The 12,011-nt window shown below is 47.7% G+C and overlaps 1 protein-coding gene across 1 annotated transcript in view; it reads left to right on the top strand.

Moving 5' to 3' along the window:
• LOC149473415 (uncharacterized) overlaps positions 1–12,011 on the top strand; it is a 59,976-nt gene that overhangs the window by 11,708 nt on the left and 36,257 nt on the right. Inside the window, exon 2 of the mRNA XM_089678628.1 lies at positions 4,875–9,824. Within this exon, the coding sequence (XP_089534754.1) occupies positions 4,875–9,824 (4,950 nt within the window). The remainder of the gene's footprint in view (positions 1–4,874; positions 9,825–12,011) is intronic.

The raw sequence follows: 12,011 nt of genomic DNA, 5'->3' as shown, positions 1-12,011 counted from the left end.
TAGTACCCCATCATTGGTGTCAGTGGGAGGAATGGTGCCCGATCGTTGGTGTCAGTGGGAGGAATAGTGCCTCATCACTGGAGTCAGTGGGAGGAATGGTGCCCAATCAGTGTCAGTGGGAGGAATAGTGCCCAAGCATTGGTCTCAGTAGAAGGAATAGTGCCCAATCATTGTCAGTGGGAGGAATGGTGCCCAATCATTGGTGTCAGTGGGAGGAATGATGCCCCTTTGTTGCTGTTAGTGGGAGAAATAGTGCCCAATCATTGGTGTCAGTGGGAGGAATAGTGCCCAATCATTGGTGTCAGTGGGTGGAATAGTGCCCAAGCATTGGTGTCAGTAGAAGGAATAGTGCCCAATCGTTGACAGTGGGAGGAATAGTGCCCAAGCATTGGTGTCAGTAGAAGGAATAGTTCCCAATCATTGGTGTCAGTGGAAGGAATGGTGCCCCATCATTGGTGTCAGTGGGAGGAATGGTGCCCCTTTGTTGCTGTTAGTGGGAGGAATATTGTGTCTTTTGAGTAAGAGGAACAGTGCCCCAAGGGCCAGATAAAGGCAAGCAAAGGGCGGCATTCGGCTCCCGGGCCACAGTTTGGAGACCACTGCTCTGACCTTTCCAAACTCTGCTCTATTGCTGTCCCAGCTTCCGTAGGTTACAATTTTTTTCCTTTATGACCCAACAGGAAGTGAAAGCCAATTTTCCCCAGTAGGGTTCTAACCCTTCCTCACTCCATCCAATGCTTTAAAAGGGTTTTTAATGGGATTTAGACTTTACTGTGTACATTCAGCTGGTGGTTAGTCAGATATGAGGTTTTGGTTAATCAGTTTCCATAATAGAGAGAAAAATCTACCTGCATTGTGCCCTGCTAGCCTTCCATCTTCAGAGGGCTCTATGCAGAGGAATAACTAGAACCTTCAGGGCCCAAGAAACCACGAAGTGCCCTTCTAACCACCTGGGCCCTTTCCATCTGTCCTGGGACCCTTCTCACTGATCCCAGGGCCCTTACCTCCAGGCCCGGGGCCCTTCCTGTTGATCCTGGGCCCCTTTACTCCCATCGCAGGGCCCTTTGTAAGCCTTAGTTTACACTGCTGCGACATATCAAGTGATTTGCGACACATAAAGTCGAATGACAAGTCAAAACACATCCATTTCAATGGATGCCATCTCAATCAATGCGACTCAAGGTGCAGCAACACACAAAAAAAAGGTGCCTGCACTACTTTTCTGTGACTTTGGTGCCATAGACTGCAAAAGTCAGAAAGAAATCGCAAGCAAGTAGCATGACTTTGGGGGTTCAGCAGTCCAAAGGGAGCCTTACGGTCCTGCAACAGGGACCCCTTCACATGTTCTGCAACGGGCCCTCTTCCTGCCATCTTGGGGCAACTTTACGGTGGCGGAACATCAGGGCCCAATCAGAAAAGCGACTTGTGCAACCCTGGTAGTTCTGCTCTCTCCTGGTTCTCCTCCTACCTATCGCACCGCTCCTTCAGTGTTACCTATAACGCTGCCACCTCCTCTTCACTCCCTCTCTCTGTCGGGGTCCCTCAAGGTTCTGTCCTTGAACCCCTTCTCTTCTCCATCTACACCTCCTCCCATGGTCACTTGATAAACTCCCACGGCTTCAACTACCATCTCTATGCTGACGACATGCAAATCTATCTCTCTACCCCCCACCTCACTCCTTCAGTTTCCACCCACATCGCTAGCCTACTAAGCGACATATCGGCTTGGATGTCACTCCACTTCCTCAAACTCAACCTTTCCAAAACTGAGCTCCTAATATCCCCCCTGTCCGTGCCACCGCCACTGACTTCTCCATAAATATCGGTAACACAATCATCAGTCCCTCCCCTCATGCCAGGGTACTAGGTGTAATCCTAGAGTCCCATCTGTCATTCCAGTCCCAGATCCAATCGCTGACAAAATCATGTAGACTTCACCTCCGCAACATCTCCAAGATACGACCGTTCCTAACCCCAGAAACCACTAAGCAACTTATTCACTCCCTTGTCATATCACGCCTGGACTACTGTAACTCCCTCCTCATTGGCCTTCCTCATCGCACGCTATCCCCACTCCAGTCCATCATGAATGCTGCTGCCAGACTCATCCACCTCACTAACCGTTCTGTATCCACCACCCCTCTCTGCCAATCCCTCCTCTGGCCCCCACTCAGTGTCCTCCACCCCTCTCTGCCAATCCCTCCACTGGCCCCCACTCAGTGTCCTCCACCCCTCTCTGCCAATCCCTCCACTGACCTCCACTCAGTGTCCTCCACCCCTCTCTGCCAATCCCTCCACTGGTCTCCACTCAATGTCCTCCACCCCTCTCTGCCAATCCCTCCACTGGCCTCCACTCAGTGTCCTCCACCCCTCTCTGCCAATCCCTCCACTGGCCCCCACTCAGTGTCCTCCACCCCTCTCTGCCAATCCCTCCACTGGCCTCCACTCAGTATCCTCCACCCCTCTCTGCCAATCCCTCCACTGGCCTCCACTCAGTGTCCTCCACCCCTCTCTGCCAATCCCTCCACTGGTCTCCACTCAATGTCCTCCACCCCTCTCTGCCAGTCCCTCCACTGGCTCCCAGTTGCCCAACAGATAAAATTCAAAACTCTAACAATGACATATAAAGCCATCCACAACACTGCCCCAATTTACATAACCAATCTTATCTCTAAATATCACCCAAACCGTATTCTCCGCTCCTCGCAAGACCTCTTACTCTCTAGCTCCCTTATCTCCTCCTCCCATGCTCGTCTCCAAGACTTCTCCAGGGCATCACCCATCCTCTGGAATGCCCTACCCCAATCTATCAGACTATCACCTACTCTACTTGCCTTTAGGCGATGACTAAAAACCTATCTCTCCAGGGAAGCCTATCCTGCCCTCTGCTAATTCTGGAATCCTCTACTCTTCCAACCACTCCATCCCCCACAGTGAATACCTACTGTACCATTCACCCCTCCCTCCTAGATTGTAAGCTCCCAGGATCAGGCCCTCCTATCCCTCTTGTATTGAACTGTATTGTTAATGTATTGTCTCCCGTTATATTGTAAAGCGCTGAGCAAACCGTTGGCGCTATATAAATCCTGTATAATAATAATAATAATATTCTCATCCCACTGCTGTTCTTTGCAAATATCCATCCTAAACTTGTCCAATAAGAAGACCTGGGCGGCACTCAACAGCAGACACAAGAGCTTACGCATTTTGAGGTATATACCCTCTTCCTCAGAACGAACTTGTCCCGTGGCAGACAAGTTAGCTTTGATGTATATCCCTTGAAATGCATGAGCTCTTGTATCTGCTGTTGAATGTCACCCAGGTCTTCATATTGGACATTCAGGTTTTGCTAGGATATATCATATAGTTGCAGTCGTGTGGCCTTTGTGAGTCTATCTGTACATTTTCCATTCATAAATGGAGGTAATGCACGAGGCTGGCGCACCCTTCTTGTTGTTTGTCGTTTAGAAATAAAGAACCCCCTAATCTGAAGAGGGCTGTAAGGTCGTAAGTATATCTGGGCACTGAACCAGAGATGTTGACCATCAAGTCCTTCTGTTCCAAGATTGTTTGTCTTGTCCTACATCATTTGAGCGCTGATGTGGCTCCTGTACAACTCACTTTCACTTGAAGTCACTCTTGGATGTCTTCTTTTGCATTTTTCAAATTAGTCCAACGATGTCAAGAGTCTTTCCTCTTCATTCTTGGAGGTATCAATGGAAGGTCTTCCCTTCTGGACCAAGGGGTACCCTTCCTAAGTCTAGACGTCCTATGAGGCTAGACTGCATAATGACAGTGCCCCAGGGGCCAGGTTCTTAACAGCCTGGTCTCACGAAAAGTAGGTAGAATGATGCTGGCTGCCATGAAGTCCAGAAGACTGGTAGCACCTGTTGACGGAGAAGAGTTAGCTTCAGGCTGAAGGTGAGTATTGCAGTGAAAGTTGCCTTTCCTTTTCATGCTTAGCAGTATCAATGGGTGGTCCTTCCTTCTGGACTAAGAGGTACCCTCTCTAAGTCTAGATGTCCTGTGAGGCTAGACTGCATAATGACAGTGCCCCAGGGGCCAGGTTCTTGACAGCCTGGTCTCACAAGAAGTAGGTAGAATGATGCTGGCTGCCATGTAGTCCAGAAGACTGGTAGCACCTGTTGATGGAGAAGAGTTAGCTCCAGATTGAAGGTGAGTATTGCAGTGAAAGTTGCCTTTCCTTTTCATGCTTGGCATTATCAATAGGTGGTCCTTCCTTCTGGACCAAGGGGAACCCTCTCTAAGTCTAGATGTCCTGTGAGGCCAGACTGCATAATGACAGTGCCCCAGGGGCCAGGTTCTTGACAGCCTGGTCTCACGAGAAGTAGGTAGAATGATGCTGGCTGCCAGGTAGTCTTGAAGACTGGTAGCACCTGTTGATGGAGAAGAGTTAGCTCCAGATTGAAGGTGAGTATTGCAATAAAAGTTGCCTCTCCTTTTCATCCTTGGCAGTATCAATGGGTGGTCCTTCCTTCTGGACTAAGAGGTATCATCCCTCAGTCCAGAAGTCCTGTGAGGCCAGACTTCATAATGACAGCACCTCAGGGGCCATGTCCTTGACACCCTGGTCTCACAAGAAATGGGTAGGAGGATGCTGGCTGTCATGCAGTCTTGAAAACTGGCAGCACCTGTTGACAGAGAAGAGTTAACTCTGGATTGAAGGTGAGTATTGAAGCAAAAGTTGCCTATTTTTTACAAATCCAAGATAGCAATAAAAAAAAAAACAATTTGGAATTCCACTTTAGATATTATCTATGCATACACCTTAACTGAGTAACCACCATACATTCTTGCATTTGCTTCAGTTGAGAATTATTAAAATTCTTTTCTTTTATGTTTTTTCCCTACAGGTTTATCACCGGCTGCTTCCATTGCTTCAACCCCATGTAGCGACTCTGCAACCCCCAAAAGCCTGAGCCCATTAGAGGAGTCTCCAATTGTGAGCCCCATATGCATTGCTGACAAAGCACTGGTGTCTGCATACCTGCAGGCCAAAGAGGAAGACCGGCCTCAACCAGAAGGAGCTAGCAGTGAGTCACAGCATGGACAAGCCACTGGAATCCTTCACCTGGCCACCGAGGCAGCAGATAAGGCCCTGGTATCTCAGGAGCAAGACTTAGAAGAGGCCACAGAACATTGTCCTGCTGAGACCCCAACCCTGGACATGCTCGATACAAGAATTGTAATGGGGGAAGAGACTTCTTGTAGCAATGAGGAAGCAGGGTCTGCCAACAGGGGGCACAACATCATATCTGAGTATGAGGAAGCTTCTGGGGACACCTTAGATGAAGCAACAATGCACTTACGTCACCGTAAAGCTGAAATTTTGGAGGAGAATTCAGAGCAGGAAAGTGACCATGAAGCCATTGAGTCTCTGGACGATTTGCACTTTGAATCTAATGAAATGTGTCAAGAGTACGTTTTGAAAGGTGGCTTATTTTCTCAGGGTGAAGCCGTAGCTGATGTGCCTTCCTTTCTCAAACCCACCAAAGAGTCACCCGGCAGCACTAGAGAGAACGATATTCATTCATTACAGATCAACCCCGCATGTAACGCAGATTCAGATCCATACACTACGGCTCCTTCCACGCCAATTAAAAGCATCTACACCCAGTTTAAACATTATCCCGGTTCCAAACATGCTTTACATGATGACCAGATAGATTTAGAAAATGACAATATGTCATCTCCCCCTACGTCACCATCAGGATCCTACGTCACTGCAGAAGGTGGTAGTTGGGCCTCATCTGCCACTTCTAGTGGTTCACCATCATATTCTCCAAATTTGATGGGAGAAGGTGAAACTGTTGAATCTCCCAGCCCTTACCCAGACAACCTAATGACTCATGAAGAAAGTATTTCTGAGGACCCATGCTGTATGTCCCCAGATATACTTGAAGATGAAGATATTCCAGAACTTTACGACCGTGACATAGATCAAGATGACTTCTCTCCAGAAAATGAGGAGCTCCTGGATGGGTATCCTAGTGAAGAACAGTCCAGTGATGAAGATGAATGGGAGACAGATTTTGCACCATCTTTTACTAGCATCCCTTTATGTCCTGAATTTATTAACGCTGGTACCACCTTTGTGCATGAGGCACCACAGCAGGCAAGTTGTTCTTCAGATGCAGATGGTGTACTACAATCCGCAAACCCAGATATAACATCTGCAGAACTATCAAGGGCTAGCATGCCAGGTCCTGAAAATGATCACATGATTCCTGCTTTTATGCTGCCATTTCGGGGCAGTTTGATTTTTGAAGCAGAGTCCATGGAGATAACACTGTTCCCTCAAGGAGAGTCGGTGGAAACTGAAGTCGTCTGTGGGGAAGGAGAAGAAGAAGAAGAGGAGGATGACAATGAAGATAGCACCTCAGCTTCCTATCTGCATTCCTTATCTGAAACTTCTATTAATGAAGGAGTGGATGAATCGTTTGCCTATCAAGACGACACATCGGAGTCATCAGATTCAGCATCATATGATGGGGATGAAGATGAGAAAAGGTACAGCACGGAGCAGTATGCTGTAACAACTGATTCTGCACCCCATGCCACTGAAGCTTCAGGAAAATCCCAACATGACTCGTCCAATTCAGGATGCGAGAGTGAGATGGAAACCTCTTCTGACATGTCGGAGACTGACGAGGAGTGTGCTGTTTTTGCAGCTCTTGACATCAACTGTGGAGATGCAGGTGATAATGTGGAAAAAATCGTAGAGGTAACATCTGCCGTGAATGAAGATTCTGTCACAAATGAGGATGAAGAAGAATTAAATAGTGATGAGGAACATGGTGATAGCGTTGCACCATATCCGTTAGCACAAGATTTTCCACTCTCAGAGTCTAAGGAGACTTGTACTATTCAGGACAGTTCAAGTGAACTTGAAGACTCTAGCACCAGCAATGCACCTCAAGAACCCATCAGAAGCACCTTAGTTGTCACTTCAGAAGCTGAGCCACATTTTGCAAGTCCAGAGGCATCACAGAGACTAGAAGAAAGACATGGAGCTATTAGGACCTGGTCTGACAGCCCAGTAGAACAACAGTCCACCTCTTCATCAGAAATAGACCTGGTTCTTAAAGCGGGGATTGGGAATGTTGGGGAATGTCTGATGGCTTGTTTCGACACCGATGAAGAGCTCGATTCTCTTCCACCATTAAACACCACTCTGCAAAGTCTAAAAGACGAAGGCAGAGAAAGTGATGAAAGCGGAAGGCAGACATCCATGGAGGTGAGGCTAGCTGAAGATGGGAATTATTTTGCAGATCAGCGTGAAGTGTATGAAGAAGATCTTGGGAAGCTACCGTCACAGCCAGAAGAAAATGCAACAAGCACCCACTTCACTGTGGACTCTGATGACTTAGAAGAATGCAAGAAGAACGTAAAGACCATGGTATTAGATACTCAAGGCACAATCTCTGAGACTGAGATGTTAAAAGATGCCCCTTTAGAAGACATGCCTGAGGAAGTGTGTGTGTTTGCATGTTATGACTCTGGGGAAGACCCAGAAGATGTCATGTTTCTGGATCGCTCATCCCTCCTTGCTGAGATTTACAGACAACAAGAAGAAGCTGCTAATTACATTTCAAATCAGACATCTTATATGAATGATTTAAAGGATCAGCAAGAAGTACAGGCAGAAGATACAAATGCAGATGAAAGCACCACAGAAGCAAGTTCTGAGGCAACTAGCACTTTACATACCAGTGCCAAGGTCCATGAAAAATATCATGATACCAATCAGTTTTCAATACAAGAAGTTACTGGTGAAACCGAGGTGGAAACATTGTTGGTTTATAAGATGTATAAAGAAGACACTTTTGTTTCCATTAGTGGTGAGAAACATTCTAAATCAAGTGAAGGCAATGCTCCATTGAGGGACCGCCTGGAACAAAACCGACTAAACTGGTTAGAGTCAACCAACGAAAATATGTCTAAAACCAAAATTAAAGAAGTAGACAAAACTCCATCCACACAAACACAACCTTTAACTTCTCTGTCAGCTAGTCCTGAAGATCAAGTAACAGAGTCTTTTGAATCCTGGAGATGTAACAAACATGAAGAGGCAACAGCCCAAACAATTAGTGAAGTTCAAGGCACTCTTGAGAAATGCCCCTATTTCTTACAGCCTGACATTCCGACCAGTGATGCATCTACCATAGGCCTTCTACAACATCAGATACAGGAAACATTTTCTGTAGAGAATGAAGATTCCACAAAATTGGAAACTGATGAGTCCAAAGATGAAGATAACTGTCCTGTTTGTAAAGAACCACAAGACCAGGAGAGTGTCCTCCATTGTGACAACCCCAAATTACAGCAAGAAGATTCCTTGGACTCTGAGCTCAAGAACAAGTCAGTGCATGAAAGTCATTTGGAGATAATTAGTGAAAAGTGGGTGCCGACTATTACCCAATCAGAACACAAGTTGGATACAACAAAACACAGTCAGCTCAGTGATGGATATTTTGCCAGTTGTACCAGGGCTAGTGAAGCTGTTAGCGTAGAAAGCACGTTTATGATCCTTCAGAACCAAGAACCCAGTATTAAAAAGGATTTGGATAATTTAGATGAAAGACAGCCAACCCAAAGAGATTTATTTCCTAGTTGTACTTCTATACAAACAAATGCACCTTTCACCGGACAGTTAGTAGAAAAGGAGCTGCTTGCAATGATAAAACCCATAAAAACCACCCCTTCTAGAGATGCCAAAGACTCTATAGATCCATCAGAGATCCATGAATCCCAAACGCGTCTTAAACGCAGTGTAGATAAAAACCTTTGTGCTGCTTCTGAATTGGATACTAATTCCAATGATTCCTTGCCTGAGATGGTTGATAGGTCAAAGGAAGACATTGCTAAAACCCCAGAAGAATCCCCAGAGTTGGTGGATACAGAGCCTACGTCATCTAGCATCTCAGTACGTGATGTCCATCCACGATCTGATAGTGCCTTCATTGATGTAGCTTCTAAGCCACGTATGCCTAAAGTGGAGATGTCCAGTGACATTCTAGAGATGAGCAAGTTGCTTCAAGGTTCCTTTGGTAAAACAGAGACTTTTGATCAAAGCATTCGGTGTAGTCCTTCAGAAACAATCACAAGCGTGCCCTCAGTAGTCAAGCTTGTAGACAATGATGAGACATCCAAGGTCAAGGATGGAGAGTCTTCTGCACAGGATAATATTAGTACTGTAAAGAAAAAGCAAGACGATGTTGAAGGATGTCCAGACAAGCCTGCAATCTCTGAATTAACATCACGTGAGAAAATTACTTCTACAGCATCTAGCTCTGAGAAGAATCTTTTAGGAAGAGCCTCCACGTCCTTCATGAGTGGTAATACTTCTTCTGAGAAAGATCATACTCAAGAGAGACTTAATGCTCATCAGAAGCCAGTAGAGAACATTTGCTGTGTCAATGAGCCATCGTTACGTGAATCCCTTAGGCAGTCTAAGGTGTATAGCAGAGAACAGGACAGATGTGTAAATAGCAGTTATTTGAGGGATGTGAGGACTTCCAAGAAGTCCCAAGTAGAGCAGTTTAGCAGCAAGGTGAATTACCAGGTCAAGCTGTCGGAAATGGACAATGAGTGCCCCCTTTCCATGCATGTAACCCCCCATGCTGAAGCTGCAATGCCCCCTGCTGAAAATAATCTGGACACAAAAAAGCCCCGCTCCCCTGTAAGTAAAGTGCCTCCTGCAAAATCTCTTACCCCCATGCCTGGTGAAAGTCTTCATGACCAAAAAGTGGTCAGACCTCTGGCTGCCTCTGAAATGCTGGGGACCAAGAAGCTTTCTTCCGGTAAGTTTACATTCAAGTGTGAAATTCTGCCTTTGCAACCAACTCTATAGAATAATAAGATCTGAAGTGAAACTTAACTCCCCCCTGCACCCCTATCCCCCCTCACTTCGAGTTGGGTTCAAAATACACGTTTACATGTCTAGGGAATCCAGCATTGTCATGCAACAATCCACTCTTCACATGTCTGTACCTGTGTCCAGGGCCATCTTTAATTATGACCCTGGGCAAATATTTTCTTGGTGGGGGGGGGCATGAGCAGGGGCGTATTTACCACAAGGCAAACAAGGCACTTGCATAAGGCAGCATTTTTCAGGGGGGCAGCACCTCCCCTCAGAAGAAGAGATGAAAGAAGGGATACGCGCGCCATGGGAACCAGGTGGGATCCAAGAGAGGCTGCGGGCTGCTTGATGGTGTATGTAGAGACTGCTTTGAAGATGAGTGTCTTTCTCTCTATCGCTGGTGGTGGTGGGGGGGGGTAGTGGAAGGCTCTCCCGAGTGGGGGGCAGGGGTGTTGTTGGTCAATGTCAGGCTCTCTCAGTGGAATATCAAGCTCTCTCAAAGGGTGGGGGAAGGGGGGGTGTTGGTTGGTGTCTGTTGAGGCAGACGATTTTTGTGTTGCCTAGGGCAGCACAAAACCTAAATACACCACTGTGCATGAGATCAGTGGCAGTGCTGAGGGGGATGGGTCAGTAGCAGTGCTGAGGGGAATGGGTCAGTGGCAGTGCTGAGGGGGAATGGGATCAGTGGCAGTGCTGGGGGGGATGGGATCAGTGGCAGTGCTGGGGGAGATGGGATCAGTGGCAGTGCTGAGGGAGGTGGGAGCAGTGGCAGTGCTGGGGGAGATGGGATTAGTGGCAGTGCTGGGGTAGATGGGATCAGTGGCAGTGCTGGGGGAGATGGGATCAGTGGCAGTGCTGGGGGAGATGGGATCAGTGGCAGTGCTGGGGGGATGGGTCAGTGGCAGTGCTGGTGGGGATGGGATCAGTGGCAGTGCTGGGGGGAGATGGGATCAGTGGCAGTGCTGGGGGGATGGGTCAGTGGCAGTGTTGGTGGGATTGGGATCAGTGGCAGTGCTGGGGGGAGATGGGATCAGTGGCAGTGCTGGTGGGATTGGAATCAGTGGCAGTGCTGGGGGGGATGGGATCAGTGGCAGTGCTGGGAGGGTGTTATCAGTGGCATTCCTCAGGGGGGGTGTTATCAGTGGCATTCCTCGGGGGGGAGGGTGTAATAAATGTCAGTGCTAGAGGGGTGATGGGATCAGTGACACTCACTGTAACCTGTGTTCACTCAGTTCCCCCTGCCTTCATGCAAGCAGTTGGCTCCCTCAACGTGTCTCCATCACTCCATGTCCATAGATGGGTCTCCTCACACCATGGAGACCTCCTTCAGCTCCAGTTTCTGCTCCCCAACACCATGCCCCATCTGCCTGCAGCTGCAAATTCAATAGGTGGAGAGACTCGGTTGGGTAGTCTGCTGTGCGTTTACCATCTCCTGAGGACAGACCCGAGCAAAACTAGTTCTTCTCTTCAGTCAGCCACCTTTGCGATCTTGGAAGTTCTGCCACTGGCATGGACCCCACAACAACGACTGGGCCCGGGGCAGCTGCCCCTTTTGCCCCACATTGAAGACAGCCCTGCCTGTGTCTCATGCTACCCTCTTGGTCCTCTTCAGCCAGCTGCCTATACTGTATTCAGGCAGTCCAACCCCTGATCACAAGGCAGCTTTGCTCCCCCTCCCAAGGCCATTCCGTGAGTGGGCTCCAGATGCTCCCTGGGATATGTGGTGGGGTTTTTCCCAGGGGGCTGAGGGAGCAGGATATGTCATTCTACCTTCGGCTGGAATGGCGGTGGGGATGGGACCACCAGAAAAACCAGGAAGGGGGAGGGGGCATAGAGCAGAGCTTTATATTAAGAGTTAAGTTTCACTTTTAACGAACCTTATAATGCACTTTTTGAACGATTGCTTATGATACGCGGCACAGCGAGCAAACTACGGGGTGTATTTATTTATTTATTTTTAATGCAGGGATATTCGTCCTGTGAAACTGCATGTGCATTCGTTTTTTTTCTGAATGGGGGCAGATTCTAATGTTAAGCTGTTTTCTCTGCAGGCCGAGTGTCATTAATTCACACACAATAGAAAAATACGGCAACTAGATGGAGCCGATGATCGCAAGAAATAAATACT

This window comes from Staurois parvus, unplaced genomic scaffold, assembly GCF_062004578.1.
Source record: "Staurois parvus isolate SC_StPar_1 unplaced genomic scaffold, SC_StPar_1.0 ptg000016l, whole genome shotgun sequence".
Classification (NCBI taxonomy): Eukaryota; Metazoa; Chordata; class Amphibia; order Anura; family Ranidae; genus Staurois; species Staurois parvus.
This window is presented reverse-complemented; position numbering and strand designations above follow the sequence as displayed.